This window comes from Pseudonaja textilis, chromosome 15 (assembly GCF_049901715.1).
Source record: "Pseudonaja textilis isolate UNSWEBS1 chromosome 15, rPseTex1.2, whole genome shotgun sequence".
Taxonomy (NCBI): domain Eukaryota; kingdom Metazoa; phylum Chordata; class Lepidosauria; order Squamata; family Elapidae; genus Pseudonaja; species Pseudonaja textilis.
In genome coordinates, this window is record NC_142004.1 from 9,873,289 (window position 1) to 9,893,375 (window position 20,087).

The 20,087-nt window shown below is 41.5% G+C and overlaps 1 protein-coding gene across 2 annotated transcripts in view; it reads right to left on the reverse strand.

Annotated features, from left to right (window-relative positions):
* LOC113446521 (transmembrane protein 132C-like) overlaps positions 1-20,087 on the reverse strand; it is a 135,028-nt gene that overhangs the window by 68,327 nt on the left and 46,614 nt on the right. For both annotated transcript variants that reach the window (XM_087913471.1, XM_087913472.1), the window contains exon 2: positions 11,679-12,567. In XM_087913471.1, the coding sequence (XP_087769597.1) occupies positions 11,679-12,567 (889 nt within the window). The remainder of the gene's footprint in view (positions 1-11,678; positions 12,568-20,087) is intronic.

Here is a 20,087-nt window from a genome sequence, read left to right on the forward strand (position 1 = left end):
ACTGGGCCTGGCTAGTCAGGGAAGAGAAGGACCAGGGGAGACAGGATAGCAGTCTTCCAATATCTTAAGGGCTGCCACAGAGACGAGCGGGTCAAGCTATTTTCCAAAGGCCAGACAAGGAATAATGAATGGAAACTGATTAAGAAGAAATTCAACCTGGAAATAAGGAGAAATTTTCTGACAATGAGAATAATCAACCCATGGAACAGAAGTTGCCTTCAGAAGTTGTGGGAGCTTCATCACTGGAAGCTTTCAAGAAGAGACTGGGCTGCCATCTTTTATAAATGGTGTAGGGTCTCCTGCTTGGGTGGGAAGTTGGATTAGATGACCTACAAAGGTCCCTTCCAATTCTATTCATCTTAAAAAAAGGACCCTTATACCATTTCAGACAGATAACAATTCTTAAAAACCTCCAGTGTTGGAGCACTTGCAACTTCTGGAGACAAGTCCAAATATGCTTCGGGTATCCCTGAGCAGAAATCGAGAAATTGACTACATGCCATTGACTACAATGGGAATTTGACAGTCCCAGTAGCTTGTCTAGTTTGTAGGGCATTGCCAAGCGAGCTTTCCGAACGGGTAAAATCAACTCTTATATATGCCCTAATAAAGATAGGAGGGTGTGTGCGCATCGCATTGTGTTGCATTGTGTTGCATGAGTTACTGCAATGGGGAAATCTCATCTTCCCATACGGCAGCTTTAAAAAAAAGGATGGTGTCGTATCGGCCGATACGCACAAAAGACGCGAGGCAGTGACTTTGTTCAGCTCATTTATTTAAGGTTTTAGAATGTGTCGCCGGCTGGGTATGCGGCGGCTTATATGGATCTGGCGCCGGGCGCCGCAGCCAATGACAGCCGTTCGAATCGCCCACGATCGGCTCGGCCAATCGCAGTCGATTCCGAACGGCCAATCAGTGCCGCGCGCTTGACCAATCCAGTTGCTGCACACTCGTCCAATCAGGGCTGCAGGATTTCAAGAATGTTAATGTCCATATAGAACAGATGGAGATTAACCAAAGGACGCCACTTTGAAGTTTTAACGTTACCCAGTTACCCAGTTATCTCCTGATGCACCGATTTTATCCAACTGGCCTTCGCAAGGAGGTCACAGGTATAATTCAGAAATTCACAATAATAACCCATAAGGGAGTGCAGTGCCTAAAAGAGATTGTAATTTCCTTTACTCGGATGTCAGAATTTTCTCTCCTTCCATGAGCATCACTTTCAGACTGGTCTAATTACCATCACAAACACCAAAGTGCTGCTTGCGATTCAGTTCCTTCTCTTCCCCTTCTTGCCAAGCAGAAAGTGCTTGAATGTCAAGCATGATGCTCAGTCAATTAACTTCCAAGGCTTCACAAGGTAGCTAACAAAAGAGCAGGATAGGCTTCAAACGTCACACCCTCAACCCCATTGAGACCTGCCACTCATCCGAGCTGGGCAGAAGAGGCCCATTCTGAGTCCAGAATTGGTGGTGGCGGTGGAAAGGAGGAAGCAACGTTTTTAAAGATAGGCCTAAATTGGGGGGAAAAAAATAAGAAGCAAAGATTGGGAACATGAGTGGTCTTAAGTAGGCCAAGTGTAGGTTAAAGCTGTGGTGGTGGTGGTGGTGGTGGTGGTGGTGGTGGAGGAGGAGGAGGAGGAGGATGAGGAGGAGAGGGAGGGGGAGGGGGAGGAGAGAAGGAAAGAAGAAGGAGAAGGAGGAGAAGGAGAGGGAGAAGGAAAAGGAGAAGGAGAGGGAGAAAAAGGAGAGGGAGAGGGAGAGGGAGAGGGAGGAGAGAAGGAAAGGAGAGGAGAAGGAGAAGGGGGAGGAGAAGGAGAAGGAGAAGGAGAAGAAGGAGAAAAGGAGAAGGAGAAGGTGAAGGAGAGGGAGAGGGAGGAGAGAAGGAAAGGAGAGGAGAAGGAAAAGGAGGAGGAGGAGGAGTGGGAGAAGGAGAAGAAGGAGATAGAGAGGGAGGAAGGGGAGAGGGAGAAGGAGAGAGAAAGGGAGGAGAGGAGGAAAGGAGAGAAGATGGAAAAGGAGGAGAAGGATAAGAAGGAGAGGGAGAAGGAGAAGGAGGAGGAGATGGAGAGAGAGAGGGAAAAGGAGAAGGAGAGGGAGTGGGAGTGGGAGAAGGAGAAGGAAAGGGAGGAGGAGGAGGAGGAGAGGGAGAAGAAGGATGAGATGGAGAGAGATGGGGAGAAGGAGTGGGAGAAGGAGAAGAAGGAGAGGGAGGAGAGAAGGAAATGAGAGAAGAAGGAGAGGGAGAAGGAAAAGGAGGAGACACCCTGAGATCTCTCCAATGGCTCCAAACAAATCTGGGTTTATCGCTTTCATGGTTCATCCTTCCGAAAGAGAGAAGAAACCTAAAGGAAGTCCTTGGTGAAATGGTTAGAAGTTCCATCTCCCCTGTGATCTTCGATCTTCCTGGGAACAACTGACACAATCTGACCACTCTGTGCAAAGTCCACTGCTTTTAATACCATGCTATGCATGAAGAATCTACCATGGTTCTGACTTCTAGCCATGATAGAAACTCCTATCTTCCTTCGCAAACCAGCTGCAATGGAGGCAGCCAATTAAGAATGCCAATAAAAATAATGAAAGGAAAACCTCGGTCATGTTTATTCATTATGAGGAGAACATTGACAATAACAAAAATTCAACTCTCATTATCAGCTGTTGATTAAACTGATGCAATGATTACTAATCATGGAGTTTCACCCCGGGCTATAATTAAGTGTCAACCACTTAATGAGGATTTCTATTTTTTGCTTTGATTAAACACACTGGCACTGGACAGTTTGATGATAAAGATGTGCAGTGCGCGCGCGCGCACACACACACACACACACACACACATGTGTAATTGCTTGGGCTTTGTACTCATCACATCATCAAGAAAGTCTTGCAGAATAATTGCCACCTATTTAATGTGTCTGTGTATCTCTCTTATGTATCAATCCCTCTCAATCATCCATCCATCCATTCACCCACCCATCCATCCATCGCTATCTGTCCTATCTTTATGATTCTATGACTCTGTCTGTCTGTCTGTCTACTGTCTATCCGTCCATCCATCCATCCATCCATCCATCATCTATCAATCTTTTATCTATTATATACTTCTATGATTCTACCATTCTCTTTCTCAGTCATTTCTCATCTAACTACCAATCATTATCTTTATGATTCTATCTATCTATCTATCATCTATCTATCTATCTATCTATCCATCATCTATCAATCTTTTATCTATTTATATGATTCTATGATTCTACCTTTCTCTTTCTCAATCATTTATCATCTAACTACCAATCATTATCTTTATGATTCTATCTATCTATCTATCTATCTATCTATCTATCTATCTATCTATCTATCCACCCATCCATCTTTCCATCCATCCATCTCTATCTATGCATCCATCCATCTCTATTCATCCATCCATCCATCCATCCATCCATGCATCTATCCTCTATCAATCTTTTTATATCATGATTCTACCTATCTCTGTATCAATACTTTATCTATGATTCTCTCTCTCTCTCTCTCTCTCTCTCTCTCTCTCTCTCTCTCTATCTATCTATCTATCTATCATCAATCTATCTATTATCTATCATCTATTGATCTAACTATCTCTCCAATCTCTCTGTCCATGCATCCATGCATCCATCCAATGTATATTATTGCCCATCTCAATTGAGATCTCTGGGCAGCTTACAACAAAGTGAGAAAAGCAATAAACATTTTAAATTATCCATTATTCAAAAAACAATTAACAAATCACAAGGCATAAGAGGGAATGGAAGTTAACAGCAATAATGGAGCCATCTCAAGATCTCCCCGGTCCCCTTTTGGGGCCTGATGAGATAACCAGATCTTGACTTCCAGAGGTGGAGCTAATCTTACTTTGAGTGGGAGAATCCTCCATAAGGAGGATGTGCAGAAAAGAAGATCTGCGTCTTAGGAAATCGTTTGCTAACCCCTCTAAAAATGGAGAGCAGCCCAATGTTTCGTTGAAGGTTCTTGGAGACCCTTTTTGATGTGCTCATATCAAAACTAGTGCTTTTCTTTTCTTAATATTGTGCATTTTCCAAAAGACACTGGTTCTGTTTTTTCAATATTTCTGCATTAAGGAAGACTGGCAGCTGACGGAAAAAAGATAATTCATTTCTTCTACAGCGATGCCCATAATCTCAAAGACAGGCTTTGTTGTCCAAACACAGACATATTTACTGATAAAAGATCATCTCCAGCTCCGAGTGCTGAATTCACTTTTGCTAGGAACCCTTTCAGGTGCCCCGAGCGTAGTAAACTGACCATGACATCTTTTATTTATATTTACATTATCTTAAAATTCTCGGAGGCCATGTTGAATGAAGAGCCAAGAAGAAATCAGGTCAAGGATTTCATATTTTATCAAGCCTACAAAAAAATGCTGAAACAGGTCTGGTATCGGACACTGATGTCACTTTACATCTCCCTTGTTTTTCAGCATTTTTGTTGGTCCTCTTGCCTTGTGAGCTCTTCAGCTTGGAAAGTTGTGCTGCATTTGGAGAACTTGGCCAAAAATTGGACACTGCGTTTTGCTTTAATCTAGACCTTTCGGGAAGCTTTTTTGATGTCTCCATCGACTTGATTGCCTTTTGAAGACATTCTTTCTTATTGCATCTGGGATCCACTCTCTCCTTCTGAATCATCTCTGTCATGTCAGAAGATATGTTGGTAGATATGGAACTGATTGGAATTCCTCTATGTATTAAGGATAAACATACATTCAACATTGTAAACAATGTTTAAAAGAGACAGAAAGAATTTTATGTTGCTAACAGCTTGTTTCAAAGTTTGATAGGTCAACTTGGCTTAACCAACCTCATTAATCATCATCATCATCTCCTTTTAAGATCCCATAACCCTTTGTGGGGCAGAGTCTGGGCAACTGAATATAGCTAGCACAGCGTTTTAAACGCCAGATGCCCTTCCTGTCGCCAATGCGGAGTTTTGTTCAGCAGATACGTTCTCATTGTGCCCAGAGAGAGCAATATCTGCCTCTACCTAGGATCGAACTCACAGCCTCCTAACTGTAGGGTGAGAGCTCCCCCTCTAGGCCACCACACAAAACCAACCTCATTAATTCTACTACTAAATAGGAGTTCATAATTGGAAATTTCTAGAAGACCTTTGACTGTGACAGAAGGGAAAAAATAATGAATAGATCTGGAGTAATCATATTAACTCCATTGGAAATGAATGTTTTAATTCTAACTTTACAGACCTATTTTTGCAGAATGTACAATAATAGAGCCAAGTGCGACTCTCAATCCAAAAATTATACACCACTACAGATGCATACTTAAAGCAAGGGAGATAATCTATCAATGAACAATTTGTCCAAGTGACCAATAAGTGAGGGAATATTGGCCAATATCCCAAATTGTTCTGAAGGCACCTGTTGTTTTGATATTCAAGGATGACGTTCAACCACCCCTTCGGATATCCAAGGCCAAAGATGACACATGAGGACATTTATTCTCCATAGTACCCGAGGGAAGGAATCAAACTGGAAATAAGGAGGAATTCCCTGACAGAGAAGATGAATCAATGGAACGGTTTGCCTTCTGGGGTTTCAGAAAAGATTGGACAACCATTTGTCTGGGATGATATGTAAGGCCACACTTGGAATACTGCATCCAGTTTTGGTCGCCAGGATGTAAAAAAGATGTTGAGATGTTAGAAAGAGTGCAGAGAAGAGCAACAAAGATGATTAGGGGACCGGAGGCTAAAACATACAAAGAAAGGTCTCAAGAATTGGCTAAGTCTAATCTAATGAAAACAAGGACTAAGGGTGACATGATAGCAATGTTCCAATATTTGAGGGGCTACCACAAAGAAGAAGGAGTCAAGCTATTCTCCAAAGCATCTGAAGACAGGACAGAAGCAATGGGTTAGGGTTAATCAAGAAGAGAAGGAAGGAGAGAAGCAACTTAGAACTAAGGAGAAACTTCCAAACAATGAGGACAATTAACCAGTGGAACAGCTTGCCACCAGAAGTTGTGGTTGCTCCATCACTGGAGGTTTTGAAGAAGATATTGGACAATTATTCATCTGAAGTGGTGTAGGGTGTCTTGCCTAGGAAGGGGGTTGGACTAGAAGACCTCCACGGTCCTTTTCCAACTCTGTTATTTTATATAAGGATTCCTATCTGGGAACTGGGTAGGGAGTTGGACTAGAAGGTCCAACTCCAACCAGTGGTGGGATTCAAATTATTTTTACGACTGGTTCTGTGGGCGTGGCTAGGTGGGCATGGCCAGGTGATCATGTGACTCGGTGGGCATGGCTATGTTGTGTTTTTTTTTCCCCTTTCGCAGCATCTTCCCCCCCCGTGCCCCATTTTTTACCTACAGGGCCTCAGGGAAGCCGCCTCGTGCCAAAGTAAGTATAACAACAAGGGCGGGGGGCAGAGGGGGGAGTTAGCTGTGCCACGCGATTTAGATTAGCTAGAAAGCGAGACATCCAATGATTTCCTGCTTTCTAGCTAATCTAAATCGTGCGGCACAGCTGATCACTGGAATGCAGATTCGGCCAAACTGGTAGCATTTTTTTTTCTAAACTACTGGTTCACTCGAACTGGGCCAAACTAGTAGAATACCACCACTGCTTCCAAGCCCTAGGAGTTTAGGATTCTTTGCCTCTGATTACTCAATACCAAGTACCAAGATTTCCTTGCCAAGTTCATCTTCTCGAAACAACTTGACTTTTTGTTCCCTTCCTGACACGCTGCAAACTCCATGGAATGTGTTGTGTGTTTTTTTTAAAATGCATTTAAGCTTCTTGGCTGACCTCTCCTGCTGCTTTGGAGAAACGTGATGGATGGCCGAAAGAAGACACATAAAAAGCGAGAGTTTATTAGAGTGTCTGTGTATGTGAACATCCAACTCCTGCAGACCATATGTCCCCTAATCTGTCCGAGTGTTGCCTGGCAAAGCACATTTTTATCCAGGCTCATTTTTATGACCTCTGAAGACCCCATAAATATTTCCTTAACACAGGGAGGCCTCGCCGCGTAGGATTAATGGCACCATTGTTGCAAAGGGATGCGGGAACATTGCCAAGCCTTACGCTGTGGCACATCGCCCTTTAATAAACCCAGTTATGTGCAATTTCTTTCTAAGACTTGCCTGGAACTAGGTACAGTGGCTTAGAAGGGGAACAGGCAGAGCTGTCCACAGATGTGGTCAAAAATATTCTCGATGGAAACCACGAGGGTGTACATGAAACAGACTGTTTTTCTCATGTATGGGGGAAGTCTCTTGGGAAACTGCTAGCCAGGCTGGTAGGAGGGAGTCAAACAAGGACCTATCTTGGAATCCACTACCTTGGAACCGGTAGTGGAACAGACAGGATCCCAGTGCTGGTCCAGTCTTTTCTTAAAGACCTTGAATGATGGAACACCCATAACTTCTTAAGGCAAGCTGTTCCGTTGATTAATTATTCTAACAATCAGGAAATTTCTCCTTATTCTAGGTTGCTTCTCTCCTTGATTAATTTCCACCCGTTGCTTCTTGTCCAGCCTTCAGGTTCTTTGGAAAATAGGTAGACCCCCTCCGTCCTCTTTGGGGCAGCCCCTGAGATATTGGAACACTGCTATCATGTCCCCCCTAGTCCTTCTTTTCACCAGACTAGATATACACAATCCAGTTCAGAATAGAGCTGGAAGTGACCTTGGAGGTCTTCTAGTCCAACCCTCCGATCAAGCAGGAGACCCTGTCCTATACCATTCCAGACAAGTGACTGCACAATTTTTCTGTGCAGTGTGACACCTTGAGGGTGGCGGGACAAAAGCTGACCCCACGAAACAAGACGGCAGTGGGTTATTACAGAATCCCCAAACTTGCCCTGGACTGCTAATTGATTGGTTGCCATCTCCTGGATTATGTTTCATCTTGTTCAGCCTTGACATTTTGAGCGTCATGCTCTTCAGTCAAATCCAGCTGCTCAGTCAATACTCATTAGGTTCCATGCCTCAATCTGCCTAATAGCTTTGCTAGCCACATTTAGCCTTTCTTGCCCTGACAATCTGATGATTTAATATCCTGGCTAATTATCCATTGTCTTGCAGTCAACTTGCCAGCTCCTGATGGGTAATTCAATTGTCCATTTCAACAACCCTGAACCTTTCCAAAGGATGGCCTCTCAAAACAAGGGGCTGGGGAAGGAGGAGACCTCTTTGACTGGAAGCAATTGAAATTGAAGACTTCTAATGGGCCAGAAGAATTTCATCCCTCCTTTTTTATTTTGTGAGTTCAGCCTACGAGCGTTCCTTAAAATCTACCCCCGCCTGCTAGTTTTATGCATCAAGTGAATAGATGCATCTGGAATATGGATGCTGTTTGTAATTTTGTGCAAAACAAAAACTTGTTATGTCTCACCTTTCCAAGGAAGATGAAAAGTCCAAACTCTGACAAATACAGGCAAGCAAGAAGATTCCATATTTACAGAGTTAATTCCTTTATACGGACAATGTTCTTGGCAGTAGAACAAACGCTGCCTGCCAAGTCCGATAAGATAACCAGAAGAATTAATCACTAAAGCTTCCAATGCAGACCACAAGAAACAAAACACACTGAAGCTTGACAGAAAAGTAAAACTTTGTCCCGTACAGAGTTTCCAGAGAAAACACACCCACTTTTATCCCCTGTGGGGTGTGTCTCAATGAGTCAGCTCACTCTCTGATTCGCCCACGCCTCCTATGTTGCAGCTCACACCTCTTCCTGCGATGCTGCCTAGGATCAAGCCAACATTCGTCCACTTGATCCCCTGTCAGAGGCTGCTCCGATATGCCCTCCTCCTCCTGATTAGTCTCAGGTTGTCCCCCTCGGCTATCTGCTGAAACCTGAGGCATCATCAGGGAGGAAGGCACTGCCGAAGAGGAAGGCCCTGGGGAGGAAGGCATTCCCAATTCCTCCTCCTCATCTTCCGAGTCCTCCTCCTCCAACAACGCAGGCTCAGGAATTGGAGCCACAACAAAAACTGTGTGCTGCCTTCTCTGTACATGTTGGGGCAGTCAATGAAAGATCACTTGAGGGGGGGAGGTGTTCTGACCTACAGAACAGCACAAAGCCGACTCCTCATCCCGATAAAACCCCTTTTATTTAGGTTAAAGAGAATTCCTCTCCAGCAAAGTCCCTTGCCAACAGACTTTCATGAGATTTCAAAATTACAAATCTTTATCATTGCCAGGCTAGTATCTTTCAGACGCCACACTGTAGCAGACAATACTTCTGCTGAAGAGGAACAGATCTTCACCCAAATGAACTTAATTGTCTCCTGCAAAGCTCCACCCCCCGTTTGCTCCTCTTTTATTCCCTATGGGAGGGTCCATTCACCATCCACCTGTGGCTTTTCTCCCAAGTTGACCCTTGCTCCTCAGCTGTTCCCTTCTTCTGGCAGCTCTGTGCATGTGCACCCTGGGAACAGGCTCCAGCTGTTCTTCTGCTTCACTGATGTCTGACTCCGAAGTCAGCTGATAACTGTCAGACAGCCCTGGCTCCATCTCTGCCTCCGACATAGAGTGTTTGTCAGAGCCTTCCCCAGACTCCAGGACTGGCCCATGTTCCTCCCCAACCTCCTCAGTGTCCAAATCTGCTGCCAGCTCCGCTGGCCACTGGTGAGCTACAACAGAAGATACTTTTAATGTAATCTATCAGATCCCCTGCATGGATTGCCCCTATGACTATGTAGACAGGGAGGAAGCTAACCCCCAGATTGCAAGAACACAAATGAGTGGTCAGATGACGAGACCCCAAACTCACTGCAACAATCAAGAACATACGTTTGATTTTTCAGCTCTACTAAGATTGTTGGCCGAGTAGATACAAAAATAGCCAGGGAAATAATGTGGGAAATGAGCCCCTGGTCACTCAACAGGAATGCTAACTTACCAGCAGCATATCAGGTACTCAGGACTTGGACTTAGTAACACAAGGAAACAACAGCCAATGACTTTAGCTTGCCATCAACATTCCAATCAACAACTAAAAAGCAACACACAACCAGGCGCCACATAAATACTATGCATAGAATAGCCCAAAACACACATTTTGGTGAGAGAGAAGTTGGACTCCAGCACCAGTCTCAGAATCTTGAAGGCCAAGCAAACAACTCATGCTTGAATTATGTACGTCAGAACTAGTTACTTTTTTTTTACAACAGATGAACACATATATCACACTGAGTCTTAACGTTCTAACATTATTTAGATACATTTAGCCAAGTTTAAGATACTATAGGGTTTATTGAGAACGCCAGATACAGTTCACCACTTGTTAGCTTTCATTTCCCTTCTATTGAACTACTGCAGTCAATCAAGTGACTAGCAATCAGGGAGAGATTATTTTCTTTTGAATGCGTCTTTATGGGATTTAAATTTACATTAACGTTTTTGAATTCTTTAGTACAAAATTTTTGTTTCCAGTTAGGACTCTAGCACCAGTCCAAAAGCTCAAAGACTAAACCTTTGCCTTCATTCGCCAATGGAATGTCTCTTTTTCCTTAAGTTGGATTCAAGTTATCAGACATTGTCTTGAGAAGCTTGTAAAGAGCTATTCTTTCAGGAATTCTGGCAAAAAAATCCTCAAACCCCAACCTCCAAACAATTGGGATAATCCAAAGAGATATTTTGATGATTGCATCCAACAATTCTAGCTAAGCTTCAATGTTTCACAATGCTTTTCTTTTATGCTGAATAGCGAAGTGTGAATAATGAAGACATCACACAACATAAGAAGAGCTCCATCAATTTTTTTCCAGCTCAGGTAATCAAAGATATATGAGATTTCTGAATAATAAATGACCATATGTCCATGATATAAATCTTCATGTTTGAAAAGGAGAAATCTAAAGCAAATATCCCATAATGTAGCTTTATCATTAGCTATAAATAAAAAGAGAGGTGCTTGCTGTTTTACTACATTTCCAAGGAAGGTTGGATGCGCACTGGAAAAGGAAGTAATTGGAAACTCATATTATGTCAACTCACCCAAAGATGCTTGAACCCTGTCAAGATCTTTGCAGATTCAAATCCGGAAGCCTCAAAGTTAAGACTTCCCAACCCAGTGTCCTCCAGGTTACAGATTTTAGAACCCTGACTTCCAAGCTCCTTTCATGTTAAGAGAAACGTAGGGTTTCGAAAGAAGAAACTTTTTAAACTTCCAAACTTCTAAAGGTAAAGGTTCCCCTCGCACACGCATGCTAGTTGTTTCTGGCTCTAGGAGGCGGTGCCCATCTCCATTACAAAGCCGAAGAGCCAGCGCCATCCGGAGACGTCTCCGTGGTCATGTGGCCGGCAGGACTCATGAAATATTCTTACCTGCCCACCAAAGAGGACCCTATTTTTCTACTTGCATTTTTATGTGCTTTTGAACTGCTAGGTTGGCAGAAGCTGGGACAAGTAACGGGAGCTCACTCCATTACATGGCACTAGGGATTCGAACCGCTGAACTGCCGACCTTTCTGATCGACAAGCTCAGCATCTTAGCCACTGAGCCACCGCATCCCAAACATCTAGAAACTTCCAAAGAGATTTAGTAGCACCAGATGGAAAGGATAATGAAGGGATAAACACCCCACCCCATACAAAAGAGGGGACGCCACAATGAGAGAACACAAGTCGATGGATCAAGAAAGCATGCATACCTGAGAATAAATTGATCCACTGTGATATTGTTGGTAACTGTCACGGAAGCGGTCACAACTTCTCCCTGCTTGACGGGCTTCAACGGCAGCTGGATGACAATGTCGCTGTCCAACCACAACTCAGTCAGCTGAGAGGTCTCTGGTGCCTGGTGGAGACTGATAGACCCAATGCGTTGTAAGTGGGACATCCTTTCTCCTGCCCCTTCTTTTCCTGGACGGATTGCATTACCCTTTCGTAGGTCTTCAGTGCTACACTCCCCATTTTCACCCCCAGGGTGGATCGCATAATAAAGCTCTACCAAGATCCCATCAGACCGATCAACCACTTTTTTACGGCCAGTGACAACTGTGGGTGGGTTAAACCAAGTTGGCTGAAGATCTAGACTTGCCACACATAATCCCAGGTCTCCTTTCAGCCTGCAGCTACCCCGCACTCCCAAAGTTTCCCAGAAGGCAAAAACATGCATGCAGGGAAGCTGTTCAGACATGCTGTAGTCATCCCAATCTCTCCCCACAATGTAGAAAAGAATTTGGACTTTGGGCCTCGTCAAGTAGATTTTTTCACTCATGATATAGGTTTTCAGCTTCCAGTTGAATGTAAACTTGTTGGTGGACCCAAAAGCATTGGGAGTCAACAGCAGATCCTGAGGGACATCATGTTCCACCAAGAATGGTCCATAGCTAACACTGACAACGGGCCTCTTCTTAGTTTTGTAGGTAAAGAAGGTTTCCACACGAGATTGTAAACTTGAGTTTTTTATGAATTCATGGTTGGCTTCTCTAAGGAAAAATGAAGACTCGGTGCCGGAGATCTGATACTTTACAGGTAGATACGCTGATAAAGATGAAAATTTCTGAACACCGTCAAAGACAACACGTCCCATGGCCACTATTATAGAAAAAAAAAAGGGGGGGGGATTAAATTTGTTAGGTGCCAAACAGTAGTAACTTAAACTTAAACAGATGTATATATAAGATCCACATACATACATACATACATACATATGTATATATATAAGTTTTATTGGTTTTTAAAACAAACATAAACAAACAAAACATAAAAACATCAGGCCATCTTCCATATATGTACATACAGTGTGCCGGTTGGTTTACAAATTGTTTTGTGCTTCCATTTCATAGTCTTCAATTACAATTACATTGTATATGATCTCGTATTTTCAATCCAATATTAAATACATTGGTATCATTATTAATCAATCATTTGACTATACTTTTATTCATTCATGCTTTAGGAAATAATCATATTTTACTTAATTTGTTTTGTGACAATTCATGTTATCATCCCAAATCTATCCTAAAATCATTTTGTAGATACAATAAAAGAATAGATCTTTATATATTTAGTATTTTCTAAAAGTCTACATATTTCGTTACTATACCTTATTGTCTAACCATTGATAGAATAGATCCCAAACTTTATAAAATTGTTTATCATCCTGTTCTCTAATTTCAAATGTCAATCTGCTCATTTCAGCACATTCCAATATTTTCTTAATAATTTCCTCCTGTGATGGTATTTTCTCATTTTTCCAGTTTTTAGCAAATACAATCCTAGCCGCTGTTAATACATTTACAATCAGGTATTTCAAATCTTTACTATATATTTCAGGTAAAATTCCCAATTAAAATATCTCTGGTTTCAAATCTATATGGCTTTTTTTGTCATTTTTTCCAACCACGTGTGGATTTTAATCCAGTATTTTTTAGCATCTGCACAAGTCTACCACATATGGTAATATGAGCCAGGTGTCTGATGACATTTCCAACATTTTTCGGATTTATTCTTGAACATTCTTGCTATTCTTGTTGGGGGAAAATGCCACCTGTAAAACATCTTATACAAATTTTCTTTATATACTGTTGACATTGTCATTTTATAATTTGGAGACCACAATTTTTGCCATTTCTCTAGATCAATCCCATATCCAAAATTCTTCCCCCAAGCAATCATAATTTCTTTAACTTGTTCTTCTTCTAGTTTAATTTCTAATAAATATCCATACAATTTTTTAATCACCTTTTCATCAGTACCTGTCAAAATCTTATCTAAATCAGTCAGTTTATCATAGAAACCTTCTGTTTTAGAATCTTTGTCATAGATTCTAATCTTTGTAGAATCCTTGAATGTATTTGCGCATATGAAAACCAATTCATCTTTATACCTTGTTCCTCTAATTTTTGCATAGATTTCAGTTCACCCTTTTCATTCAGTATTTCACCATATCTAACTGTTTGTTCCTTTTTGTATATTATAGGATAAGAAAATGCTTCAATAGTCGATAGCCAGACTGGAATTTTCAAATAACATTGTCTTTTAATCTTCTCCCAGTTTAACCACAGAGACTCCCGTATATAATGTCTTCTAAAGTACCCCTGTGTTTTAGTTCCTTTATACCATAGAAAAGCATGCCACCCAACAACAGATCATGTCTTTCTAATGTCAACAATCTAGTATTTCTTAATGTTATCCATTCCTTAACCCACATCAAATTTGTAGCTTGGTAATACAACTCCCAATTAGGCAAACCAAATCCTCCTCTTATTCTAGCATCTTGCAAAAGTTTTAACTTTATTCTCGCTTTCTTACCTTGCCATATAAATTTCAACACAATTTTATTTAAATCTTCAAAATAGTCTTTTCCAAGCCTAATTGGAATTGTTTGAAACAAATATAAAATTCTGGGTAATTTATTCATCTTGATTGTTGATATTCTCCCTATTAATGATAGTTGTAAATTTTCCCATTTCGCCAAATCTAGCGCTATCTGCTGTTTAAGTTTAATATAATTATTTTCTTTTAGTGTACAGCATCTTGCTGTCAGGTATATCCCCAAGTACTTGATCTTATTTTACAGAATTTTACAAAACATTACAAGAATCGTTGAATCTTCCATTGCTAGAAATTATAAATGAAGTTATGTTAAAGAAGATGATACCTAAATCATGGTCAGAAGCTTATATTACACTTGTTCCAAAAGAGAAGGCCAATCCATTACAAATCAAGAACTATAGACCTATTTCCCTACTAAATGCAGATTATAAAATTTTTGCTTCAATATTGGCAGAAAGACTTAAAAAATACTTAAATAATTTTATTCATCCTGATCAAAATGGATTTCTGCCAAAGAGACAAATTAAAGACAATATGAGAGTAATCTTGGACACTTTGGAATATTACAAGGCACATTCTGAAAAACAAATGGCTTTGATATTTCTAGATGCACAGAAGGTATTTGATAATGTGAACTGGCGATTCATGTTGTTACTGCTGGAACAGATGGGCTTTGCTAGAAAATTTATTCAAGCAATAGAAGCTATATATCATAAGCAAACAGCAAAGGTAATGATAGAGGGAGAACTGACAGACTCTATTGATATAAGAAAAGGAACAAGACAAGGGTGCCCACTGTCACCTCTGCTGTTTGTGTTAACTTTGGAAGTGCTAAATGGAAATATTAGAGATGAAAAGAATATAAAAGGGATGAAAATTAAAAAAAGGAAGAATTTAAGTTGCAAGCATTTGCAGATGATCTGGTTTTTATTTTAGAAGACCCACTAGAAACAGCATCAAAATTGATAGAAAAGATAGAGACATATGGAAAGGTGGCTGGTTTGAAAATAAATAAAGATAAGACAAAGATCTTGACAAAGAATGTGCTATCAAGACAAGGAAGAACTGGCAGACCTATTGAAAATTCAGGTCACAAACAGAGATATATATTGATACAAAGTTGACATGTATCACATTGTCTTTTCACCTGCTGTGGAGCACCTCATGAGCATCACAGATACATTCCCCAAGCTCGGTGCAAGACATTTTCAAACTTTATCCTGAGATTTATCCTGTAGCTTGAAGTGGTCAAAGAGATATACCCTCTTCTTTCGAGAATATTCCAAAGAGAAGAGTTGAATGGAAGGAACAAGAAGAGATAATCCATCTCACCATCAACCAAACAATGACTCCTAAGATCCTGCTGGGGAAAGCCTTAACAACTAATTTCACACTCTATAAAGCCTTAGTAAGACCACACCTAGAATCCTGCATCCAGTTTTGGTTACCACACTATAAAAAAGATGTTGAGACTCTAGAAAAAGTTCAGGGAAGTGCAACCATTAGGGGACTGGAGACTAAATCATATGAAGAACGGTTACAGGAACCGGGCCTGGCTAGTCTAGGGAAGAGAAGGACCAGGGGAGACATGAGAGCAGTCTTCCAATATTTGAGGGGCTGCCATAGGGAGGAAGGGATCAAGCTATTTTCCAAAGCCCCTGAAGGCCAGACAAGGAATAATGGATAGAAACTGAACAAGGAGAGATTCAACCTAGAAATAAGGATAAATTTTCTAACCATCAGAACAATCAACCCATGGAACAGAAGTTGCCTTCAGAAGTTGTGAGAGCTTCATCACTGGAAGCTTTTGCGAAGAGACTGGACTGACATCTGTCAAAAATGATGTCAGGTCTGCTTGGGTGGAGGATTGGACTAGATGACCTACAAGGTCCCTTCCAACTCTGTAAATCTGTAATCTGTAATATATACACATACACCTGCAGTCTACTTTATTATTACTTGGGGCTCAGTTGGGTTCCATTTATTTATTTATTAAATTTACTTGCCACCCATCTCACCACAAGGAGCTTGGTTCAAGTCAGCTGTAGATACTTCCTTTAACATTAGAATTTTAGCATGTGAAATACCAAGCATAAATAGGACGTACAGTCTAGTCTAGAGCAATGTTTCATGGCTGGCTGGGGAATTCCGGGCGTTGAAGTCCACCTATCTTCAAGCAGCCAAGGTTGAGAAACCACGGGGTAGGTTGCAAACACTAAGTTTCTTACACCGACCCTCAACAAGATGGCAACTTCATTAAAATTCTACCTAGGCGATGCTTTGCAAACATGTCCGTGCCATCTGCCTTCCTGTGAGAATGAGACTTAGTGGGATGCTACGAGATGGAAAACTATAAAAAGTCATCCTTCTTTTTCTTTCTCTCCCACCCCACCCCCGATGAGGCACAGAGGAGAAGACGGCAAGGAGAGCCATAACTTTCAAATGGTTATTTAAGGTGATGCATCTTCATCTATAATTCATACCGAAGAAGGCGAGGGTAGAATTCATTTCTTTCCAAATGAGCAAAGTGCTATTAAAATCCCCAAAACGCAATTTATTAAAAAAAAAAAACATAATAACAGCACAAGTCAAGAAAACACGGAGCAGGGTAAGAGCCTGCCAATGAAAAGAGAATCAAATCGACGAGTAAATTATTATAAATCCCCATCTCTGCCCTCCTTTGTTCCATCTCCATTTCCATCTCAGTCACACCGTAGTTTAAAAAAAAAAAAAGGCATTTCGCTACACATGTTTCGCCAGAGAAACTCGCCGAAATAGAACTGTGGGGGTATCCCGCAGTGACACAGTGCATGTGTTGAAGCCCAGGAGCCTCACAATCTCTTGAATAGCACTTAGACTTATATAGCGCTTCACAGTACTTTGCAGCCCTCTCCAAGTGGTTTGCTCCCAACAATCTGAGTCTTCATTTTTTGCACCTTGGAAGGATGGAAGCTGAGTCAACCATGAGCCGGTCAGAACTGCTGGCAAGACTGCATTCTAACCACTGTGCCCATGGATGGATGGATGGATGGAAGGAAGGAAGGAAGGAAGGAAGGAAGGAAGGAAGGAAGGAAGGAAGGAAGGGAGAAAAGGAATAGCCATAGCACTTAGACTTATATACCGCTTCACAGTGCTTTTCAGCCCCCTCTAAGCGGTTTACAGAGTCAGCCTCTTGCCCCCAACAATCTGGGTCCCCATTTTACCCACCTCGGAAAGTTGGAAGGCTGAGTCAACCTTAAGCCTGGTGAGATTCAAACTGCCAAATTGCAGGCAGCCGACAGTCAGCAGAAGTAGCCTGCAGTACTGCACTCTAACCACTGTGCCACATAACCACACCGTGGCTCATAATGAGATTGTCCTTTAATTACACTGCAGAGCACCATCTGGAGTTAACATTTGAAGGATTAATTCTCCAAGGAACATCCTGCGGAGGATACGGTAGATAGTCCTGAGGACATAGATTCAGTAGTCTAGAACTAAACATTCTCTCTATTGAGCATGTGAAGAGTTGAACCCCAGACAATTATCCACCAGAAGACAAATGAATTGATCTTGATTCCAGCCTGCCTCCCAACCAAATTTTGCTCAACATCCCATGAGCTTAATGTCTATGGAGATTCTTAATCATCCAGGTCATGGTTATTCCAAAGAAGGTTTTTTAAAAGACAACTGGACTTTCTTCCATTTTTCCATCAGAAAGTCCAACTGCCTTTTGCCAAAGCACTTCAATGACATCTCAGGAGCTTTTTTAGAACACAAAATCAATAGTTTTTGGAATAAAATTAATTCTTCCGCCACATTCTCAGCCATTCCCTTTGAAGCAATGCGATCTAGCAGAAACAAGTATCTCCAAGTGCATCTGTCCTGTGCATTTGGGTGTCTCATCCTCAAAATTCACCTCTTGAAAAGAATAACCAGGCTGGAGCTACAGAACTGTGGGAGAAGATCCTGATCAATCCCATCTCGTTTTGCATCGTGTAATTTCCTGCCTAGTCTGGGATAAAATCCAAACGAGATGCACCAGGAGAGAATTCAAATTAGACGTTGAAAAATGCTCTCCCCTTTTGAGGTTGTCGTGGTTCTGAACTCTTTTCAAAACATCTGTTACTTCCACCAAGATCAGTCAACCCATCAAATTGGCCTCCAAAGATAAGAGATTATTATTATATTTTAAAGATCAACTTCAACTGATTTTCGGGGCCAGCCTCCACTGAGAAGCAGTTTCTGTCAGGTCGCCAACAGAGATACCCTGATTTTTTTTTTAATCTCAAGCATCCCTCCAGCCCGTCTCATATTGTTTCTAAGAATTAGCTGGGAGGCAGAGAAACAGACAGGTGTGCAAGATCAAAGGGCATGTCAAGAATCTGGAGTATGAAGAAGAGGGTAAAAAAGGACCAGAAACTCCATGGAACAGATACATCAACTCAACTGTTTGTCACAGGCAGACATTAAATCAATTTGTGCCATTCACTCTTTGAAGAATCTGTTTTGCTATCTGTCCAGTGCATTTTCCTTGCTGGAGAAGGTCCAAGCATGGACACTCCATTCTTGGATCTTTACTTTTACCCCATTTGTTTGATTTCCACCTCATCCTTCTTAGTAAATCAGGTAAGAGAGGAGGTAGGATAGGATAGGATAGGATAGGATAGGATAGGATAGGATAGGATAGGATAGGATAGGATAGGATAGGATAGGATAGGATAGGATAACAGAGTTGGAAGGGACCCTGGAGATCCAACCCCCTGCTTAGGCAGAGGAAACCCTACACTACTTCAAACAAATGGTTATCTAATCTCTTCTTAAAAATATCCAATGTTGGAGCATCTACAACTTCTGGAGGCAAGTTGTGCCACTAGTTAATTGATCTCACTGTCAGGAAATTCCTCCTTAGTTGCTTCCCTCCTTGATGAGTTTCCATCAGTTGCTTCTTGTCTTGCCCTCAGGTGCTTTGGAGAATAGCTTGACCACCATCTTCTTTGTGGCAGCCCCTGAGATATCAAAACATTGATTTCATGTCACCCCTAGTCCTTCTTTTCATAAGACTAGACATATCCACTTCCAGCAACCATTCTTGACATGGTTTATCCTCGAATCCCCTAATCATCTTTGTTGCTCTTCTCTGCACTCTTTCTAGATGATGCAGGAGGAGGAGAGGAAGAAGGAGAAGACGACGATGACATCAAATGACAATGACCTGCCTGATACAATTAAAATCCTATATATTATGCAAATTAACCAGCAGCAAGGTGCCAATCTGTGCATTAAAGACTTCAAAAGTCTTGTTTCCTTGCATATGAACCAATCCATATTCTACAGGATAAATCAATCAGCTGATCCAACTGCTGGAAGCTAATGGATGCCCTCTGAAAAAAAAATGCCATAAGCAAGTTGCTACTCCTTGGACATTGGATGTTCTTGGGGAACTCCCAACTGGGCAAGGAGAAGAAATCAAGCATGCCATGAATTGAGTCTTTGTGCAGTCACAAAAGGCCTAAGACCGAGCCTCACCCAAGTTTCATGGAACCTTCTCTGTTTATTCCCAAGGGAAGGAGAGCAGCCTTAAGAGATACTTGTACTATAGGCCATATAAAATAAAGTAGCCAACTTGAATCTTTTTACATGTGGAACTGGTTGCTTGCGCTTGTCATTTCCGCATCCAAGCATCTCAGTTACGTCCTTGTGATCAGGAACAATACTATGCCACCTATAATTAATTAAGGACATCCAGCGGCCACTTCGTAACTCTTTCCCTCTCAAGTTTTTTTTTTTTTAATATT